The 22,608-nt window shown below is 50.9% G+C and overlaps 1 protein-coding gene and 1 long non-coding RNA gene across 3 annotated transcripts; one reads left to right on the forward strand and one right to left on the reverse strand.

The window, feature by feature from the left end:
• Nucleotides 1-643: 643 nt before the first annotated feature.
• On the reverse strand, nt 644-22,083 carry CDA (cytidine deaminase). Its single transcript, XM_046660425.1, has 4 exons — nt 21,763-22,083; nt 9,650-9,761; nt 4,433-4,490; nt 644-1,137 (listed from the first exon to the last, which is right to left on the reverse strand). Exons 1-4 carry the CDS (start codon nt 21,914-21,916, stop codon nt 1,024-1,026), a joined length of 438 nt encoding a protein of 145 aa, XP_046516381.1. The 5' UTR covers nt 21,917-22,083; the 3' UTR covers nt 644-1,023.
• LOC124239061 (uncharacterized) lies at nt 9,945-13,854 on the forward strand. Of its 2 annotated transcripts, none has more exons than XR_006888512.1 (3): nt 9,945-10,084; nt 10,877-12,132; nt 12,267-13,854. It is a non-coding gene; the product is annotated as an uncharacterized LOC124239061 (long non-coding RNA). The 2 variants fall into 2 exon arrangements; XR_006888511.1 differs by having other exon boundaries at nt 12,451-13,854.
• Nucleotides 22,084-22,608: the final 525 nt, after the last annotated feature.

Raw genomic sequence — 22,608 nt, forward strand, 5'->3', positions numbered from 1 at the left:
AAAGTGAGGGCAATATACTGTGAGCTTACAAGTGAGGACTAAATGGGTTCATATACATTAAACACATTAGCACAGTGCATGGCTAAGAGAATGCACTGTCTCTACACGGTACTGGGAGTCCTGAGACCTGGATTCTGGTCTAAGCTTTGCTGTAGTCCTAGAGCAAGTCACTCAACCTCTCTGAAGCCCAGTGCCTTCAGCTGTAAGGCACTTCACCAGGTCATTGAGCACTTTAAAAAATAATCCACGTGAAAGTACCTGACACACAGTAGGTCCTCAGAGAAACATTTGTTGTGCTGTCTAGACAAATTCATGCCTCCTCCTTTATGCTTTGGAATCTCAGAGACAGCCATGGGGGTGGACAGCATCCAGTGCTCAGGTCTATACTGAACCCAAAACAGACTCTAGAATGGCCAGTGGCAGTTAGGCCCAGCCCAGCAGGGCCTCCCATCTGGAGAATGCAGGGGCAAGAAGCCTAAAAACTCAGCTTTCTACCCCAAAGGATATACAGTTCTGAGATGCCCATTTCCTCCCCCAGCAGTGAGTGTCCAAGTCTTTCTGTGAAGACAGATCACCGTGTCCCTCCTAAGAGCTGCGAGCAATGACACAGACACGGAACAAAACACACTCTCCCGAATCAGGATGTTCTGTGACGATTATAATTAGGAAAGTCGCTCAGAACAGGGTAGAACCTGGGACGGCTGGTGGGGAGGCAGTCCAGACTGGGCTGGAACTTTAAAGAGGGCTCTTGAGAAGGAAAGGAAAGCATGGGGAGGACAAGGTGGGTTGCAAGGCAGGTGGCCCAGGCCGGAGAGAAACCCTTTATCACTTCAGTGGAAGACCGTGGTTCTTGAGTGTAATTCGGAAAAGCCATCTCTGCCCAGCCCCTGTAGGGTTGGGGCCCATTTGACAGATGTCCCTAGGTCCGTGAGAACATCTTCATGAAGTTTTCCAGGTGGCTGCCCCCTTAAGCACAGGTGGGAACCCAGGCTCTCCCAGGAGGTGGATGTTCTCTGACTGTCGCTATATCTTCTGCAGGTCCTGGGGCCCAAAGGAGGCGGGCAGCAGCTCCTGGACTGTCTTGACAACATACGTGCCATCCAGCTTGGTCATGTAGACATCCCAGTTGGTGCCAAACTGGAAAAGAGACAAAGCCAGCATGAGGGAGGCAGTGTGGCCGAGGGGTTAGGACTGACCTGGATTTGAGCCTGGCTCTCCCTCTTACGGTCTAACGTTCCTCTCTGTGCCTCCGTTTTCTCATCTGTGAAATGGGAATGACAATACCCATACCGTGCTCATAGAGCTTGAGAGACGAGCCAATGAAAGAATGTGTGTTAAGCAGTTAGAGTGCTTGGCATATTGTTAATGGGCAATAAACGCTCCGATCTGTGATTAAGGACTCACCAGGGCTTTATATGAACAATATCCAACTTCCGGAGCCAGACCTCCTCCTGTTATGAAGGAAAACAATATCCATTTCCTTCACAGTATCACATTTACTCCTCACAACCAGAAGCTGCACGCCCGCCTCGGCACACACGAGATACCGCACACGCCTGATGTCAATATCTACCCTCTGAGGTCGGTGCTATTCTTATCCCCATTTTACTGATGAGAAAACTGAGGCTTAGCAGGGCAAAGTCTGCAAAGCAGTCCCTGGCCCCCAAGCCTCATCTCTTACTATTTGCTTTTTTTTTTTTTTTTTCAGTTTTGCCTTTCTTTCCTTCAGCTTTTTCACTCGACTTCTCTCGTTTGCCACCATCTAAACTGTTTGGAGAAAATAGCAGTGAGCAGCTGAACCTCGGGAGTCAGGGAGGGGGCGTCCTGATGTGGATTCCTCACATGGCCTGAGACAGGCCCTGGAGCTGGGCAGCCATTTCTGCCCCTCTGAAGTGACCCGAAGTCCATATTGTGAATTCAGTGCCTTCATAGTGACACTTTTCATCTGATTTGGGAAATGAGTTCTGCTAACTGTGTCTGGTTTGCAGTCCTGGCAAGAAGCGGGAGGAAGATGGAGATGTCTGCCATGTTCGACAGATGCTTTGAAACCTAAGGGCACAAAAGCAAAACTGATACAACCCTCTCTTCCCTGAATTTACACAACTCCAAAAGCAGAAGCCCGCGTGGAACCAGCAGCTCCTGTTCTGCAAAGTGTCATTATGTCTCCTCTGAGGCTGAAAATAATTTGTCCCATTTACAGAACCATAGAGGCAGGGAGGCAGCCGTGAGGAGGCAGCTTTGCAGTCGGCCTGAACTGACCATGAATGCCAGCTCGTCACCGACTGGCTGTGTGTCCTTCAGCAGGTCATTTCACTTCTCTGAGAAATGAGGACAATGACACATCCTTTTCTTATAGGCTGGAGGTGGGGATTAAATGAGACGATGTATTTAGAGGGGCTGATGATGTCACATCAGAGCCCTGGGTCCTGTGGGATTCTCCAAGCTGGTGGCTTTAACCTTTCGAGACTATGGAGGACAGAGACCTCTTTGAGAGTCCACAAAAGCTGCTGAGAATGTCATTCTCAGCATTCTCACATTCTCCTTCCCCAAATGTACACACACACGTCAAAAACTTCCTCTGGGCCCAGATTAAGAACTCATGCTGGGATCCACCCTTCTGCTTTTAGAGTTGAAAAACTGAGGCTTTCCATCAAGATGACCTTTGTATAAAGTGCATCGGATCCCTTGAGTCCTTTCCTTCTTTTTCTTTAGGAAGATTAGCCCTGAGCTAACCTCCACCACCAATCCTCCTCTTTTTGCTGAGGAAGACCGGCCCTGAGCTAACATCCGTGCCCATCTTCCTCTACTTTATATGTGGGATGCCTGCCACAAGGTGACTTGCCAAGCGGTGCCATGTCTGCACCCAGGATCCAGGCGGCCAACCCCGGGCCACCGAAGCGGAACGTGCGCACTTAACTGCTGCACCACTGGGCCAGCCCCTTGACTCCTTTCTTAAAAACACACGGTGGCTTCCCTTTACTCTTTTTTTTCCCCAACTTTTTTTTTAACGTGCTAAAATACACATAAGATTTACCATTTTAATGGGTACAACTCAGTTCCCTTTATTCTTAGAATAAAATATACCCTCTGTCCCGTGACCTCCAAGGCCGTGTGCCATGGCGTCCCTGCCCACCCTCTGACTTCATGTCCTGTTGCTTTTCCCCCTCACTCACCGTGTTCGAGCCTCTCTGGCCTTCTTGCGACTCATCAAACCCACCAGGTGTACGGGCATTAAACGTCCTGGCTCTTCCGCCCGCACGTCTTCTCTAGGCCTTTGTCTGCCTCATCTTTGCTCGTTGTTTATATCTCTACTCAAACGTCATCTTCAAATAAAGGCCTTTCCTGGCCATCTAAAGCAGGAGTTGGCAAACCTTTCTCTGTAAAGGACCAGATAGTAAATATTTTAGGCCTTATGGGCCATGTGGTCTGCTGTTGTAGGGCCAAAGCAGCCACAGACAAAACCTGAACAAGTGGATGTGGCCCTGTGCCAATAAAACTTTATTTACAATGTGGAAATTAATAAAAGAAACCTTAACTAAATTGGAGTGGGGAAGGGGGAGCCGTAGGGGGGGCTCTCATGCTCTGTTGGATATTGTCAATTACACCAAAAAGGAAGAGGCACACACTGGCTTCTTGCACCGGAAGTAAAACTCTGTCCTACTGAAGGAAGATTTCTCTCCTGACCTGGGAACAGCTCAGCCAATGCGAAAAGCCGAGGCTCAGCCAATGAGAAAAGCCGAGGCTCAGCCAATGAGAAGCCGTTGCAGCCCTCGACTGTCGTCTTCCCCCAGTGGACTTCCCTTTAGGACAGCCCCTCCCTCCACCCCCTTTTGCCCTTGAAAGGCCGCTCCCTTATTTGCTGGATTTGCCTGTGGTTTGCCGTAGCATGTACATCTTGAATTACAATTCTTTTGGCTATTCCCACATAAACTCATCCTGAGATAAAATAACAGGCAAATTTGCTTTTTGAGTTGACAACAAGAAGCAGAAGGCTGGCGCCCTCGTTTGCTGACCCTGATCTAAAATATCACCTGCCGCCCCTTCTGTCACTCTTGACTGCTTTTTCTGCGTTCTTTTTCCATAGCCCTCATCACTCTCAGAAACTCTACTGTTGATTTCTTTTGCTCCTCCTTTATCGTCAGTCTCCTGCACCAGACGGTGACTCTGTGAGGACGGGGCCTGGCCTGTCTTTTCACCGTGGCTCGCAGCGCTAGCTCCATGTCTAGCACAGACTAGACACTCAGTAAGTGTTTGTCGAATGAAAGAATAATTTCCAATGATTCATGCAAGCTTGTGGAGGCCTTAGAAGCCGGCCAACGTAGCAATTAGGACAGTGGCTGTGTCTCCAGCTGGCGGCCTGGCCGTGCTCCTGTAGGCTGGGAAAGCAGGGAGGCATCCCTTTACTTTCCAGAAAGAAAGAGAAGCTGCTTACCTCTCTCATGACTTGTCTGCAGGCCCCGCACGGGGAGATAAAGTCATCTTGCAGGTCACTGGGGAAGTAGAGAATCAGACATGGATCAGTGTCTCCTGAGGCACGACCACAAATGCTGAGATTCAGGCCCCGAGTCCTGCCCTGCTCCAGATGAGGTCAAACCCCATCGGGCAGCTCCTGAGTCACAGACGCGCCGTGTCCTCGAGGTGGAGAAGAAGCATGCGCTGGCCTCCCACACTTCCAAGAAGCAAGGCCATGGGCAGGAGCATTAGTGCATTCCGTAAACGTTAGTGATCGCTTACAGTCACCCACACCCCAGGGACACAAAGGTTAAGGAGAATTTGTGTCTCGCCTTAAAGAGATTGTTCAGCCCAGTGGGCAACATGGAAAACTGGATGTTATCATTTTAAACACAATGCAGTAGGAATGCAGGGTGAGAGGGAGACAGCCCCTGCCCACAGAGTGAGGAGAATGTTTTGTGGGGGAGGTGGCATGTGGCTCAGTCCTTGGAGGAAGTGTAGCGTTCATAAGCCACCATTAGTGAGCAACTATTATGCTCCAGGCTCTGTGCCAGGCACTCGATATACATTATTTCATTTCATTCCCAGTACAGCCTGAGGGTCAGAATGACCAGGAAAGAGGTTCAGTGAGATGAAGTAACAGAGGTGCTCTTCTGAAGCCCCAAGTTTTTCTGTGTTGCAGGAAACGGAGACAGTATGTGCAAAGGCCCTGAGGCATGAAAGAATGAGGCATATGTGAAACAAAGAGAAAACTGGGCTCCTTGCATTGGAGAAAGTCTGGAGAAGACAAGCTTATAGTGGAGGGGTAATCCTTTGTTTTTGAGAATTCAGGCACCTCCAGGCAGTCCTCCAGCTCTGAGCAGGGTGGAGGACGGTGATTGAAGAAAGTAAATTTAACTGTCAGAGCCTCCAAGCCTGCTGGGGCACCAGAGGTTAAGCCAGCAGCTGCCATCATCCTTGCTCTTCTAGACCCACAGCTCTGTGATACCTCTGGAAAAACAGCATTTAAAGTTCGCTTCTTCGTCAGCTCCTCCTCTTGCCAATTTGACCAAGTCATTTTAACCCATGCAAGGGTAATTTCTTTGTCTATAATATGTGGGGAATAATGTCATCTACGTTGTTGTTGAAAGATAAAATGAGATAAGGTATACAAAAGGCTTCATAAATTTTAGAATGCTGTATGCATATTGTTATTGCCCATGCTAATTATTGGGCACTTACTCCTTTCCATAGATAAGCTCTGTCAGAATTTTAGTACCTTATCAAATACTGTTTTATTATATACTATGTGTTCTGTGTACTAGTTTATAATTCGTCTTATTATATATTAATAATACTTATCACATTGTTTATTCTTTTTTTTTCTCTTTTTTTGAGGAAGATTAGCCCTGAGCTAACATCTGCTGCCAATCCTCCTCTTTTTGCTGAGGAAGACTGGCTCTGAGCTAACAACCGTGCCTGTCTTCCTCTTTTTTATGTGGGATGCCTGCCACAGCACAGCTTGACAAGTGGTGCATAGGTCTGCACCTGGGATCCGAACCGGCGAACCCTGGGCCACCGAAGTGGAATGTGCGAACTTAACTGCTGTGCCACCAAGCCAGCCCCATATCACATTGTTTAATATGTGCCTAGAATATGCCAGGCATCCTGCAAAGCACTTTATATACATGATCTCATTAATTACCACATATTTATTGAGCATGTACTATATGCCCAGCACTGTGGGTGCTGGGGATGCAGCAGTGAACGGACAGATGAATTCACTGCATGCAGGAGTTTTTGACTATTGAGGGGAGCCGGACAGCCGACCGACTGACTGACCAGCCGTGCAGGAAGTGGGGCTAGAGGTAGATGTCGTGAGTGTGATAGAGCAGCTGAGGGCAGAGGGCTGGGGTGCTGTTTTATTTAATCCTCCTGAGAACTCCCTTTTGTAGGTGGGGGGGTCCAGTCAAAGAACGGTTCTGCTCCATGGAAAGGTGGGGTCCTTTCTGAGCACACTGCCAGCTTCAGAACAAAAACCCATGGGGATATGAGAAGGTGGGGACCCCTGCCCTGGATGTCTACTGAAGCTAATTAACCCTTGTGAGGACCAGGTGACAGGTGTTACAGCCAGAGCCTCTCATAAGCTCTTTGGAGGTTGGACTCTGTGTTATTTTTACTTCATTTCACCCATGTTGACTGAGAGCCTGCTCAGTGCTAGGCAGGCAGGGAGAAAGAGCAACAAAGACCAAGCAGAGAATCCCTGCCTTCAGGGCCCTTACTGGCTGGAGGGGGAGATAAAATCTGCATGTAAATGCCATAACACAGGTAGACTGTAGGAAGCACCATGGGAGAGGTGCTCTGAGTGAAATTCAGCCTCCTTTCCCTGGCCTGTAAGGCCTTGTATGATCTGGCCCTTGCCAAGATCACCACTTCCTTTCCCAGTCTTGTGAGATGCATGGCTAACTGCCCAATGGATAGCTCCTTGGACAAGATGACCTGCTGCATTAGGGTTTTCAAGTTGGAGGGGGTGGGCAGTGAACATACACTCCACTGGGAAGTTGGATTTGGCCTAGGGTTCAACCACCAAAAGTTACAAGATGGTGCATGCAAGCAGCGTAGCTCTGGAAACTGGGAGGCAGCCGATAGTAATAATGGCTTACACTTACATGGCACTTCCCTGTGCCAGGCACTATGCTGAGGACCTTAGGTGCATTAATTAATTTCATCCCCTAACAACCCTATAAGGCAGAGGAATGTAGGTGCTCTTGTCATCCACGTGTTACGGATCATGAAAGGTGACGTGACCTGCCCAACGTCACAGAGCTGGTGAGTGCCAGAACAGGATCTGAACCCAGGATGTGCGGCCTCTGCCTTCGGTAGTTTTGCAGTTTGCAGAAGTGATAACGATAACTTATAACAAGAGTTTTAATTATTGCATTCTCTGTGCCAGGAGCCTTACAGAAATAATTTCCCGAGTCCTCGCAACAGCCCAGTGGGGAAGTATTACTCTCCTCCACTTCACAGATGAAAAGCCAGGCTCAGAGAGGAGCAGCAACGTGCTTCCTAGTGAAGCCCAGCGGAGGTCCGCAGGGGAGCAGGATTTGAAACCAGGTCTCACTAAGCCCGGAGCCAGGGCTTTACCCATGACTCAACGTTCCTGCCAAATGGAAGAATTAAAAGCTTGGAAGAAGATGCACCCCAGATCCTGCTGGGGCCATCAGGCCTTTCCCTCCACGCTTCTGCCTTTCTCCCTCTCCCCCGCCGTTTACCTCTGCCCCCTTGTGCTGGGCATGGATAGTTTCCTGCGGCTTGTGCTGACTTTAGTCACACACTAGGGCCGTGCTTATCAGACTCAACCAGCCAAGACCTCAGCAGGACAAGCTAATCTTCCAATTAGCAAAATCCCGTCTGGGCTCTGCAGTCCCCGTCTCACAGATTTCGAAAGGGCTCTCTCAGACTGTTCACACCCGTTAACAAGCGAGTTGGCGCTATCCTTTCATCCTCTAAATCCACACTCTCGATTTAACAAATCATTAGAGCAATAATGGCCGCATTTCTGCCTCAGGGATGCTGGTGCGGGCTGGATCCCTGGAGTAGAGCAATTGAGTGCTAGAAAAATGCAGGTTTTGTGTAAATAAGGGCATTTGCTAATCATTGCTAGCAATATCCGGTCATGTTTAAAAGTAGATAATGACCAAGAGAAACCACCTTTCATTTGGAACATTCTAAACAGAGCAAGGCTACCGTGCCATCATCCTTTCTTTGACTTTGGCCTGTTTTTCCCCAGAATATCATTATTTTCTTGGATCAGCTTTGCAATTGAGTTATTCTTCCCCAACTTTTTTTTAATAAAGTGTAATTCACATCCTGATGTCTGCTCATCCGCACAGAATGTTCCCAGCACGGCCTCATCTATTTCTCCCAAAGCTGAAGGGACTCCAGGCCTGACCTTGGCCACAGGGAGGGCTCTCGGAAGCCGGGGCCCTTCTCCCTAAGTGCACCTTGGCTCCAGTTACTCAGGACAAAACCTTCGATAACCTGGTCCCCCTCAGGGCCAGACCGAGGCAGAGATTAAGATCTTATAAAAGAGATGGAAGCTCGTTTCTGTCACACAGCTCCCATCAATCTCCGCAGCTTGCATTTCTGCCAGAAAGGTCGTGCAGCTCCACTGCAAGGAAGAGAGAACGCACTGCACCCAGGCGTCCCCAAAGACCAAGATTGGGTGGGCCATGCCGTCTCTCTCCGGGTGCGTTCAACATTTCCCATGTCGTTTCCCCCACACCATTAACGTGCTAAGACGACTCTCTGAGACAAGGCACAGGTACACGCAAGAGCAATTCACCGTTAGATCAGGAGTGTGATGGGGTCCGAATTAGTCAAAGAGCCCTTCGCATGCTTGAATCCTGAAGCCACTGAGTCTGAGTCCAGAGCCAATGAGAACTCAAGGAGCATCCTTTGAGGGTAGCACGCGGGGACTTGCATGGTGATGTTTGGGGCACAGAGAGCGTGTTGCTCAGTGCTCTGGTTCAGCTGGAACCTGGGTGGGATTAGATGAGTTGGAACCATAACCAGAGTTTACCTGGCTGTCACTGTGCCAGCTTGTCTTTGTGTTCTGGTTCTTGGCACTAGAGGCGATTGACGCCCAGGGCAGGAGTCAGCTGGCACAATGAAGGGGCCCAGCGTCAGCTCAAGGAGAGCGGGGAATGGCGTTTGAGTTCCCGGCACAGCATGGTGCAATGGGATGAGCCTGAAGTGAGACTCTAAGGATCTGGTTTTGTCCTGGCTCTGCCACCAACTCCTGGGAGTGTTGCTCAGCCTCTCTGGGCCTCAGTTTCTTAAGCTGTAAAACGGGGCGCAGGGAGTCCCTACCAGGTGATTCTTAGGTCCCTGCAGCTGAGGATTTCTGTGCTGCTTTTCTGTTGTATCTCATGGGGTTTCTGTTGCCCTTTGTGCCGTTATCAGAACAAAAACACACCTGCCTTGTCTTCAAGTTGCCTTGGTTATTTCCCTACTCTTTGGCTCGCCGAGGGCAGAGTCTGTTTCTTATCTATCTCCTTATCCTCAGCGCTCAGCCCTGCGTCCTATAAGGTGTCTGGCACTTACGAAGTGCGGCATAAGCATATGTTAGGTGAATGAATGGATGAATGATAGGTGCGTGGTGGATGTTGGCTGGACAGATGAATGGATATTGCTGCGACCCGCCTGTCCCACTCACCTGGCGATAGCAATTGCCTTGAAGTCTTTGTACCCTTCTGAGACGGCCTTTTGGATGGCAGTCCGTTCAGCACAGATGCCCAGAGGGTAGCAGGCGTTTTCTATGTTGCACCCTGAGAAGAGAGGAGCGCCTAGTGAGCGGAAGCCCTTCCTGTTGCACATGTTGAGCAAGAGGCTTGCCCCATCCCAGGGCAGGGAGGGACCTGTTGCCCTGAATGGGGTGGGGAGAAGGAGAAGGCAATTTGACCCAGGGCAGGAGACTCTGTGACCCACTGGGGCAGGGACCCTGCCCAAGAAATGCCCTCTCTCCTCACTTACCCAAGGCCTCCATCTCGAAGCACAGCCTGGGAGCAGGGGCAGCCTAACAGGGCGTATGAACCCGGCCTCATCTCCCCAGGGGAGGTCAAGGTCAAGGGAGATGCCGAAGCTTAAGAAGGTAAGCCAGACCCCCAGCCCTGAATCTAAGAGACAGAAGCCACAGGGTGGGTTGCAGGCTGGTGGCAGTGGTGGCGGGAGGGGCTCCTGATTCAAAGATTGGGCCTAGGCAAAATTTTTGGTGCTGGTTATCAGCTATCAGAGATCAACCAGGGTTCTATGTGACGTGTGTTTCAAAACAAACTGTCAAAACCATCAAACTAACCCAAGAAAAACACCCAAGCTTTGCAAAAGGTGTCTGTGATTGCACAAGACTTAAGGCAACCCCAGGCTTCTCGTGAGAGGTAGGCTGTGAAGGTGGCACAGCCTGCAGTCAGGAAGTCCTCCCCAGTGTCCCTCTCAGGGGTGACCCTGGGGGACAGAGGGCAACGCCTGCTCCCAGGAGATAAAACGTTGGCATAGCCAGGTTGACTGACTAAGAAACTCCCCATATGCAGGGAGGGAAGGCCATGGACAAATGGCTCCAGGAGCTGGGCCTTCCCCTGGCCATCAGGATATGTTATATGGTCTGTATCACCCTTCGCAGCTTGCCTTTCTCCCTGAGGCAGAGACAGTAATTGTTCCCCGGTATTCATTTTCTCCTCCTTCCTTTAAGTAATACAAGTGACCCCCCCCTTCCAATATGGTGGATCACATGACCACTCAGCCAGAGACTATACTTCCCAGACTCCCTTGCTGCATAGTGTGGCCATGTGACTAAGTTTGGCCAATATGTGGTCCAAAGAGATTTCTGGATCACATTTTTTGTAAGAAGATTGCTCACTCTTTACTTCCTTTCCTTGCCTCTCCACAGGCTGCGATGGGGTGACAGCTTTGACCATGTGGTTTGTGGTCATGGGGATGGAGGAGCAATGAGACAGAAGAAACTTGGTGTCCTGGTCAACTCATGGCTCAGAGTTGAGCTGCCTTTTGCCCTGGACCCGCGGCCTACTCTGAATTGTTACGTGAGAGAAAAAGAATTCTGCCATGTTTGGGTCATTTTACTTGGGGATTTTTGTTACAGCAGCTTAACCTCTATCTGACTAATACAGAGACTGAAGGTGGGATGCGGGTTTACCATAAAAGTCTACAACATGTGGCCTTGGCCTATCAATTAGGCAATGTAGAAGAAAATACAGACACGGCAGGTGGAAAGCTGAGGGCCCCTGCCACTCCATCAGATTGGTGAAGGCCCACCCTGCAATAACCCAGAAGGCAGACCACGTCACCGATCATTAGGATTTTTCTACCTGGCAGTGGCAATGGGAGTCAGCTCTGTGGCAAAGTTCTGATTAAGAATGTCATCTTCCCACCCAGCCTTTTGTTTCTGGTACCTCAAGGTAGCTAGTGTTTAAATGAGGCAGCAGGGCTGGGCTGGGCAGGAAAGCCAGTTAGTGAAAAAGGAGAGTTGGTAGCTTGAGAACCGTGTCCAGCAAGGATCTCTGGGTGTGGCACTCCTGTCTGAAAGGGATTGGAAGCAAAGAGACCGGAAAGTTTCCAAGTTTATGGTATTTTGGAGAGCCAAAGAAGCCAAAAGTCTGGCCTACAAAATCCTGTGATTTCTCCATCCCTAAATAAAGCTCTAGACCCCCATAACTCCACCAACGGAAGTGAGCTGAGAGAGCTGTATAGCCCCAAAGAGGGCGTTCTCTCCAACCCCCACGCAGATGTGGGCCTGAGGATAATAATGGTCAAGGAAGAAGCTCCCAGAGGGCCAAGCCAGGGGCCCCAGCGGACAGTGGACAAGGAGGTTCCCCCCAGAGCAGAAAAGAGAGGCAGAGTGTCCGCCAGAGCAGGGAGTCTGCAGCCTTCTTGCCCGGCGAGGGTGATAACTGCGTGGACGAGTGGTCGCCGTGTGCTCTCTGTTCTCCCCTTTTCCTAACAGGTGATTTGATGACTGTTATCCCTTCCGGCTTCATGTCGTGTATTGCAGGAGTGGGTGTGAAGTGGCGGGCAGACGATTACTTTTTAGTGTTCGGGCCACTAAAACAGCAGGGCCACATCTGGACCCAAGGAAGGGGACTGTGCACCACCATGAGATCCTACTCTTGGAGCTGGAGCAGTGACTGGGTGAGACTTTGGGTGGCCTCCCTTGAGGGGGTGGGAAGTGGGTCCTATGTGTGGGAAGAAGGATGTGCACAGATATTTACAGGCCACAGGGGGCTTGTGGCAAAGACCATTCCCAGTGTTCCCTCTCCCAACAGAATCCACTGCACTTTGGCTGGGCACATGGCTACCCAGCTGGAGATACAGTTCCCAGCCTCCCTGGAGGCGTGTAGTCCCGCAGTTTTGGCCAATGGGATGTGGACAGAAGTGATGGGTGCAACTTCTACATGACATCTTTCTGGGGACGTGGCTTGCCCCCCGCTTCATCTTTCCCTTTCTCAGAGGCTGGAACATGGATGTGATGACGTGTGCCAGTTTTGAACAGGGGGATGAGGACACCACTCTGTGGACGGCAGGACATCAAGACAGAAGGAAGCTGATCTCCTGAACCACCTTGCAGAGCTGAGGGGAGCAGAAGAGTCCGCATGCCCAGACTCCAGCCCTGCTCTGCTCTGTTAGAGGAGAGACCCGAGTGAGCAGGGGTCTTGTTCGAGTCGCGGCATTTGCGTTTGTTTCCTCAACTTAGTCTGTTCCTCACCTGTTACACTCCCTTTTTCTAAGTCTGAGCTTTCATTGCGATTATGCAGTATTTTGTTCCTCCTGTATTTATCAAATTTGGAAAGTGTTTGGTCATTCTCTACTCATATATTTTTGTCCCCTATTTTTCTGCTCCTTCCTTATTCACATCGACGTGTGAGGAGGAGGGGTTAAATTAATCACAAATTAATCCTTTAACCCCCTACCCATTGTCACGGTTCTCAGGATCACGGGCACTCCTGTCCCACTGATGGAGGAGAATGGATGTCCCTGGACAGCTGGGTACCTTCGCTGCAAGTCTCCTGCTGGGGTACCAGGGGGTGTTCACTAACAGGCTGTGTGGGGTTAGGTGGGGACAGATTTGGAATTACACTTTTGGGAAGAAGGGCAGGTGTGTATCCTGGGCACCAAAGAGCAGACTATACTGAGCATTTATTGTTTTGATAATTTAGCACTTTTTCCTCCTTTTTTTTTTTCTGGGGAATGAGTCTTACCTCATTCCTCAGTGCGTAGTTCAAGTGGGAGTGGCCACCCTTTCTCACATGACCTTCTTATTGGTCTAAGGATGAGCACCTGACCCACACTGGGCCAATCAGAGTTCTTCTCCATGCAGGAAATACAGTTCCTCTGTGAGACTAAGAGTGTGGACCTGGGTCCTGCTGGTGGCCTAGTTTCCATTCGTTATGGAGGAGATCATTAGGAGACAATGAAATGGACATTCAGAAGAACGGATGAGAGATGAGATGAGAGATGGCCAGAAAAGTCCGGCCTGGTGCCAGTTGTCCCTGAGGCCCAGCCACACTCCAGCTCTTCCTATAGTTAGTTATATGAGCCAATACACTCTGCTTTTGTCTAAAATAGTTCACTTGCATTTCTATCACTTGCAACCATAAAGAAATCTGTCAATACAGTTGGGATGCAGGACAGGGAGCGATCAAGGAGTGGTTAACTTTTATTGCCCACCTGCTTTGGCCAAGCATTTGTTCATATCCACATGTGAGTTACAGTGGCCAGGACAGCTGGCCCCTTATTGCTCGGCCTCTCTGCTGGGTCAATGAAAGTTAAGTGAATAAATGAATACATCTCTCTTGCTCCCCAGCAAGACTCCCCAGACAGGTTCCTGATGGCCACCTGAAAAGACTTCCTTTAAACCCATCCTTGCCTGCCCGTCCACATCTGCCCTTCCCACCTTTGCTGACTTTGACCTCACTGCATTTGACTTCTGCCTCTCCCAGATTTTTATTTAATTAAATTAAATTAATAATTTTGTGTGTGTGTGTGAGGAAGATCGGCCCTGAGCTAACATCTGTGCCAACCTTCCTTTATCTTATGTGGGACACCACCACAGCACGGCTTGATGAGTGGTGCTAGGTCCACACCCGGGATCTGAACTTGCGAACCCCAGGCCACCAAAGCAGAGTGTGCAAACCCAACCACTATGCCACCGGGCTGGCCCCTTATTTTTTTTTAATTGGTTCATTGTCTCTCCCAGATTAAGATTCCTGCCAGGCTTGCTCCCCACTCTCCATCTAGCAATCCTCCCAGCCCTGCCGTGTCCCTGACTCGTGGGCACTTCCCCTATTCAATGTGATTCATATAAATCTTGGGTTTTATGGAGGAGCTGCTAAAGCAAATAGCCAAATTGCAGAAGGCCCAGTCTGTCAGGACGGTTGCCCGTGTCTGCGTGTGAAGTGCGGAATGGCCTCATACAGAGAAACCTTCCTTTCCTGTGGGCAAGATTTCAACAGGCCGGTTAGAAAGAGAGAGGCGTTGTTTCAGAAGGCAGCACGCTTACAAGCCCTGCTGCTCAGAGAGGCCTTTGTAGGAAGAGCCCCGAGGTTCTACCCTGCGACCCTTTGTCCTACTGGCTCTGAGAATTCGGGGAAGGGACTGAACCTTCTGGAGGCTCAGTGTCCTCATCCGTGAGCTGACAATGGCAGTGCCCTCCACAGAGGCCTCCAGTGAGGATGAGTTGAGATGGCGCGTGTAAAGCAGTCAGTACAAAGCCTGCTAAGTGCTCTGATTAATTGCCTGAAAGTCAGCGTTCTGGTGGCGGTAGGCCTGGGTGACTGAGCTTCTGCTCCGTCTAGACAAGGCATGACAGTGGCCCTATTTCTGTCCTTCAGGCACTTGGACATCCTTTCCAGGATTACAAGCCTTTACATAATATAGTGCCAACCTGCCTACCTCTTGGACCTCATCTCATTTTGCTCTCCAGGCCTATTAGCCTTGCAGCTGTTCCCAAGGATGGCTAGGAAGCTTCTGCCACAGGACCTTTGCACTGGCTGTTCCCACTGCTTGGAACTCTTTACTCTCTATATGCACATAGCTGGCTCTACTCAGGTCTCTGCTCAAATGTCACCTCCTCAGAGAAGCCTTCTGTGATTGCCCTATCTAAAATTGCTTCCTCCCACCACTGCCTCCAACCCTCTCAATCCATTTATCCTGCTTTAATTTTCTTCATAGCACTTAACACCTTCCTAAATATATGTCTTTATTATCTAATTCCTCCATTGTAGTGTAAACTTCCTGAGGGCAGGGACTTTGTCTATGCTGTACATTGCAGCATGCCCAGGGCCTAGAACAGTGGGGCCAACGAGCCTCCCAGTTACTTATTATCAAATGATGAAATTTCCCACTTCAGTGCTAGAGCTCTGAGATGCAAGGGAATAACTGTATTTGGGGCGTCTCACAAGTTCAAGCGTAATTTCCGTCTTGCTTTAAAAACAAGGAAAAAAGAGGAAGTCCTTGGCCATGAACTGCAATCTGAAAGGCCAAACAATTTGTTTTGCTTCCCTAAGCCTGGAAAACAGGCTGTCGTCTATCTAGGCAAACCAATTCCATTCCTGGTGTTGCTTTCACTTCCTCCAAAACACACACGAGACGGGCTGGGATGGTGCCAAGTGAGGAATCCATAATTAGAAGATTGGACCAAATAATACTATGATGATGGTGCTATTATTACTAATTGCTTTCTTTTATTCTTTTTTGAGGAAGATTAGCCCTGAGCTAACATCTGCTGCCAATCCTCCTCTTTTTCCTGAGGAAGACTGGCCTTTAGCTAACATCTGTGCCCATCTTCCTCTACTTTATACGTGGGACGCCTACCACAGCATGGCGTGCCAAGTGGTGCCATGTCCGCACCTGGGATCTGAACCGGTGAACCCAAGGCCGCCGAAGCAGAACGTGCGCACTTCACCGCTGCACTGCTAGGCCAGCCGCTATTCTTTTCTCTAATTGCTTTCCTTTTACTGCCAGGCACTCTGCGGAACACTTGCTCTGCACTATGTCATTAATCCCATTAACGACTCTGTAAGGCAGCTCCTGCTATAACCCCATTCTGCAGAGGGTAAGAGCTGAGGCTGGTGGCGGGGAGCCAGGACTCACATCCTGGCCTGTCGGATACAAGGACTGTCCTTTTTCTTTCTGGCATTTCGGTGAGGCCATGTTTTGAGGTGGTTTGGTGCTTAAGCCAGGGTTGGGGTCAGATGTCATCTAGACATCAGCAAGGAAAAAGTTCACAAAGAGGCAGTTCTGACCCGGTCACCCAGAGTAGAGAGCAGGGCAGGAGAGCATGGCACGCGGCCTGTGCCCACTCTCTCTTCTGAGGGATCTTAGTAAGATTAGAGCAGCAGTTCTCACACTCAAGCATGTGGGCATCAGAATCCTCTGGAGGGCTTCTTAAAACGGATATCTGAGCCTTACCCCTGGAGTTTCTGCTCAGTGGGTCTGGGTTGGAGCCCAAGAATTCACATTTCTAACAAATTCCCAGGAGGTGCTGAGGCTGGGGGTCTGGGACCACATTTGAGAATCAAAGGACTAGAGAAACGTCATGTCCACGTGCTTGAGGACTACACTCTCTCCGTGTTCCTGCCCCCCTGCCCACTGCCAATGCAACGCAGTTTCACGTATGCATTATCCTAACTCAGACTCAGAGGTGTTAGTGAAGCTCATCCTTGTAATGAGCCACTGTTGAGTGACAATGGAGTGCACCAATGGATGAACCCCAGGTGTGGCAGGTGGGCAGGGCTGCAAGGAGAGGAAGCTGGTCTGGGGAGCCTGCTTTGACTCACTTGGAAGTGCTGTGGGTGGGGCTGAGGGGCCTGCAGTAAGTCAACCGCTGTGCAGAGAGGGTAATATAAAGCACCAAAGAGTGACGTGGAGGAGAAAGGGAGCCCAGGGAGGAATCAGGAGGGTGGGGGCTGATCTGGGGAAGACGGGTGAAGGGCCAGATTGAAGGCTTAGCCAAGGCAAGCTGGATTCAGCAATTAGCCAGGATATCCTTGTCTTTTTTTTTTTTAAGGAAGATTACTCCTCAGCTAACATCTGCTGCCAATCCTCCTCTTTTTTTTGCTGAGGAAGACTGGCCCTTAGCTAACATCTGTGCCCATCTTTCTCTACTTTATATGTGGGATGCCTGCCACAGCATGGCTTGATAAGCTGTGTGGGTCCATGCCTAGGATCTGAACCTGCAAACCCCAGTCGCTGGAGTGGAGTGCATGAACTTAACTGCTACGCCACTGGGCTGGCCCCCTCAAGTGTCTTTGTAAATGTTGTTCATTCCTCCCAGAATTCATTACAGCTGATCCAGTAAAGTGCTTTTTTCCCTAGATGGCGATGGCATGTATAAAGCGCCGTAGTCCTTCTAGAGAGAGGGAGGGAGAGATAGACCAAGGGCTCGAGCTGAGGAGAGAAACTCTCATCCCTTGTGTGGAGCCAGCAAAGAGCGGTCCTCCGTGATTCTCCTCCACCATCTCTCATCGGCTTTCCACAGACCCTGGCTGAGGGCTGCCACCTGGGAGGCCCTGGGCTGGCTCCGTTTCCCCTGCCCAGTCCCGCTTCTGTCCCATCTTAAGGCTTCTCTTTGTGTCCTCACCTCACCCAGCTCCTCCTCTCTCTGTGGCTCTCCCGACAGCAGTCACAGAAGGTAGTTGTTGTAGCTATGAACTACCATTCTGGTGGCCCATCTGCGAGGGCCACAAGGCCTGGGCAGGGTTGGGGGTAATAGAGGGAAAATGATCGTTATTACGAGATCGTGACAGAAAGGCTGTCCTTGCAGCCAGACCTGCTTTTGAATTGGATGGAACACCAGCTGCCTCTGGGTGGGGAAATTCCACGAGGGGCTGGTCTTTTGTGCAGCTGGAGAAAGTCGCAGGACTGGGCAGACCTGTCCCACTATAAGCTGTAAACTCACAGCGTCTAAATACCGCTGTGCCCTCTCTGCTTCCTAATGTCTCTGGATCACCCCCTGATGCCCTATCTGGTTTCCTCCGTGGTTCAAGGTCCTCTCCCCTCCAAGCCCTGCCATACTGCCGTCTGTCCTCCCTTTCCATCTCAGTAAGGAGATCCAGAGATTCTGGGGAAGGTCCTCCGTTGGTTCCCCTCTCCTCATCACGACTCTCTGCCCCATCCGCATATCCACCCTGCAACAGAAAGAGTGTGGCATTTGGAATCAGATCAAACTGAATCTTGGATAGCTCATTTATAAAACGTGGGGCGTTTGGCAATGGTTTTGGTCTGCTTGGCACCTCCACAGTCCTTGTGGGTACAGACCCCCATCAAGGAGGATATGCGAATCAGCAGGTCCCATCACAGTACTCCCTCACAACTGTGATTGGTCCGGGGATGAGCACATGCAATCGAGCCCTTCCTGGAATTTTTCCATCTCGAGCCTGCACTTATGTTCCCTGATGCCTGGAGAAAGTCCACCTGCAGGGTAAGAGAAAGAAACCAGCACCCAGAAGGATAAGGAAGGGCGTGGTGACATCTGAGTTCCTGGATCCAACTGTTTCTGAGACAACATCTACCCTTGCCCATTACGGTTCCGGGGGGTTTCTCTCATTTACAACTGAAAGTGCTCTGACTAATGCATGTGACACTCATTGTCCTCCCTCACATAGTGGCTGTCACATTACAAGAGATCTTTCATACGAAGAGCTTAGTGAGCGCTCAATCCATGGTGTCTATTAATATTGCTCTTGGTTCCTGCCCGTCATGTCCCCAGTATCAGCCAGCTCTGCTTTCAGTGTCCCACCTCGGTCAGTGCCTCGTCACTCCCTGGCTGCTCTGGCTGGAAATCCTAGAACAATATTCCTTTCCTCTGTTTCTAATACTGCCCATCCCAGGCCCGGTCCATTTGTCCCACACGATATCTCTGAGACCTTTCCTTCCTCTTCATTCTACCTGCTACTGTCCTAGTCCGAGCGATTCATTCACACGTTCACTGAACCTTACCTGAGGACGCAGTATAGGCCAGGCAAGGTGCCGGCACCGTGGACAGGTCAGTGAACAAGACAGACATTGTCCCCCTGACACTCTCTTTGCCTCTGCCCTCCTTGAGTACTAACAGATGAATTGTCCTCAAACACCACTCTTGTGTTACTCTTCTTCTTAATAACATTCCTTGGCTGCCTACTTCCTACCTCATCAGATCTCGGTGTCTCTGCTCAGCCTTCAAAAGCCCTCCACAATCTGCCTCCCAGTCATCATCATCATCCCTTTCAGAGGAGAAGTAGAAGCAGCCATCATCTGTGACATTCTTATTGTGGGCCAGAACCTGTGCTAATCTGTTTACAGGCATCAGCTCCTTTAAAGCCCCACAGCCAGGGATGAGAGTCAACACATGCACTGTTGGAGGTGGCGCGGCTCCAGCAATCAGGCAGGACCCTGGCCGCCACGCCAGGCCAGGCGAGCCCGCTCCGATCACAGCCGCCCTGAAAAGCCGGCTTAGTGATCCTCCCATTACAACCGTGTAAGCTGACACTCAGAAGGGGGAAGGGTCTTGCTAGGGTCACACAGCCGATAAACAGCAGCCCAGGATTCAAACCCAGGAGCCTCTAACTCCAGAGCCTTCGCCCCATCCCATAGGGCCTCCCTAAAGCCCCACTGCACAGCCCTTTCTCTGGGGACACCAGGTTCTTCCCTGCGACTTAAATAGGCTACCCTCCTGCTCACTTCATTCATTCACTCCCACAGTCATCAGGTGAGGCTCCCACTTTGAGCCATGGCCTGCGTAAGAGGAAGGGACCTCCTCGAGAGCAGGGACTATGTCATTTCTGTTCTCTGTGATATCCCCAGCACCTGGTACGTTACCCAGCACGTAACTGGTGCTCGGTGAATACTTGTTGAATGAATGAATCAGTGCAAGGATGGAGGGGGCCCCTCCCTGTATACCATCTGAAGGGGATGTGGAGGCGTTGGAAAGAAGCAATAGCTGATTCCGTGTGCATGGTCCTGGAGCCATGGGGTAGGGTGGGTGGCAATGTTGTTTGTGATAGTGGTTAATGTTTAATACCCATCTGAGCCACCAGGCCAGGCCTGAATTTCCACATGGGACGCAGAGATTCTTTATTCCCCTCAGAGTAGCAGACTTTGGAGTCAGAGGAGCTCAGGGTTCACATTCCAGCTCTGTGGGCTTACGGGTCAACCTCCCAGAGCCTGTTTCCTTCTCTGCAAGGTGGGGATATAGCGACCACCTTGCAGGCTTGTAAGGGTTAGACGGGTAACATTAGGCACGTTCCTTCCATGTGTTAGCACTCGCTCAAGGTTACTTCTCCAGCTCAAAGCTGTTTAAGACTCAGGTGACTCATGAAATTGGACAGAACCTCAAAAGACAAAGAGATAACACGAACATCAAGGAGAGCCCAGAAGGGGCACTATCGGAGGGGAGGCAGGGGCCCCAGTGGCCTCACAGCTGAGCAGCAGCGGGGGTGAGTGGCTCACACCTGTCCCAGGGTTCTGGGGGTGACCAGTTAGATGCACATGTGGGAGTCTCTGCTCCTTTAACTACCTGCTGCCAAGCGGAAGGAGAAGGCTAGGCACCGGGACTGGGCACTCCCATCCAACCCTTTGTGCCAATTCTCATCTGCCCTGGGGTGGTCGTGGGAAGGAGAGGGGTGGGGAGGGGCATGGCTTACCAGCCACCTCCACACCATGTTCCCCACCATCCTGAAAGAGAATCCCCCTTAACTTAGCAAAAATAAGTGTGAACTTTTGCTCAAGTGAGCTTTTCTATAAAACCAACAAAACAAGGGTGGGCCCAGTGGCATAGCGGTTAAGTTCGCATGCTTGCTTTGGGCGCCCGGGGTTCACCAGTTCAAATCCTGGGCGTGGATCTGCACACTGCTCAAAAGCCATGCTGACGTGGCGTCCCACATAGAAGAACTAGAAGGACCTACAACTAGAATATACAGCTATGTACTGGGGCTGTGGGGAGAAAAAGAAAAAGAGGAAGGTTGGCAACAGATGTTAGCTCAGGGCCAACCTTCCTCACCAAAAAGCATATAAAAAACCCCACAAACCAACAAAACAAAGGAAAGTTGCTTAGGAACAGATTCATGCTGACTCAGATTCCTGTCTCCACCTCGCCAGGCCAGCACTCATTGCTGGTCACCAAACCCATCCTGGCTCTTTCCTCCAAGACTCTCTGCAAGGCCGGCACCCTATCAACAAGCCGCCTGACCTGGATTCCTGGCTTTCTCCCCCAGCCATCCGCCAGCATGGTGGGTGATGGGAAAAAGCAGGGTTTTGGGGACCCCAGCCATGGGTTCCACCACCAGTGTCCCCGTGTGACCTTGAGCAGGTTGTGTCACCTCTTTGGGCCTCAGTTTCTGCATTGAAAAATGGGCGTAACACCTGGGTCGGTGGGTCGGAGGGGTGGACTTGCTGACAGAACTTGTGGGGGCCTTAGCAGGGTCCGGACACAGGAGGGCTCAGAGAGAATTAACCCTCTCCCCCCCAGGACATGAGGACTGCCGATGCCTCCCATTCCGGCCTCTCCTTCCAGCTCCCTTCCTCATCCCACCTCCGGCTTCCCAGTCCTCCAAGAATCGAAAGCCCTTGGATTTAAGTAGCAGATGGGTTTTTGGGGCTCCTTGAGACCTTCAAGCCCCCGTGTCGGACAGCATCCAGAGCAGGGGCGAGAGGCAGCATTGCCCTCTCAGAGCTGCCCTCTTCTTGGCCTGTGCCTCCCACGCGTCCTTCTCGCTTGTCTGCTTGTCCTCCTCTGACTTCCCCATCCAGGCTGCCGGGGATGGGTCCCCAGGCGCCCGCCCTTACCCGAGAAGATCCTCCCGTCCAGGGTGAGGAGGGCGGCCCCCACAGGGAAGTGACTGTAGGGGCAGTAGGCTGACTTCTTGGCCTCCTGGCAGGAGAGCAGCAGCTGCTGGACCTGCTCGGGCTCCAGGGCGCAGGCGGCACGTTCCTGGGCCATGTCGGTTCCAGCCGGTGGAGGAGAGGAAACAAGAGCTCGCTGTCTGGCGAGGCTGGGCCCCACTAAGACTAAGACGGCAGCTCCTCCCCCCGGGTGTGTCCCTGCGGCAGGGCCAGACCAGGGAGAGGAGCCTCCAGCAGTTTGGAGCCAGAGGGGATGATGTGTAGGGCTGAGCTGGTGTGTGTCCCCGTGTGGAAGGATGTGTCTTTCACACTCTCCCTTAGGAACGGTTCTCACTGCTGACTCACTGATGGGTGAGTGGGTGAGGGGATGGGTGCCACCATGTAGGAGGTGACTGTGGACACATATTCCTCAGGGAAGACGCTGTTGGGTGGATCGGCATGAGGTCTAGAAAGTCCAAGGGTTGAAAACTCTCAGTTTGTTGAATGACTTTTTCTCTCCTTTGCTGAATGAAGGGATGAGGCTGAAAGGGCAGGGCTGGGGCAGCCACATTCCCAAGACAGGGAACGTGAGGGCAGCAGTAAGATTGGGGAGCTTCCTTATTTCACCCCTTCCCCTTCCAACTCCTCCCTGTCTCAACACAGAATTCAATAATTATCTCAGCCGGAGGGAACCTCAGACATCCTCTACCTGGGCCTTCTCGTTGCTTTGTTGGCAGAATGAACATTGGGTTGGTGGGAAAGGAAGTGGGTTTGCATCCTGGCTCTACCACATTCCACATGTGTGATGGA

This window comes from Equus quagga, chromosome 5, assembly GCF_021613505.1.
Source record: "Equus quagga isolate Etosha38 chromosome 5, UCLA_HA_Equagga_1.0, whole genome shotgun sequence".
Lineage (NCBI taxonomy): Eukaryota > Metazoa > Chordata > Mammalia > Perissodactyla > Equidae > Equus > Equus quagga.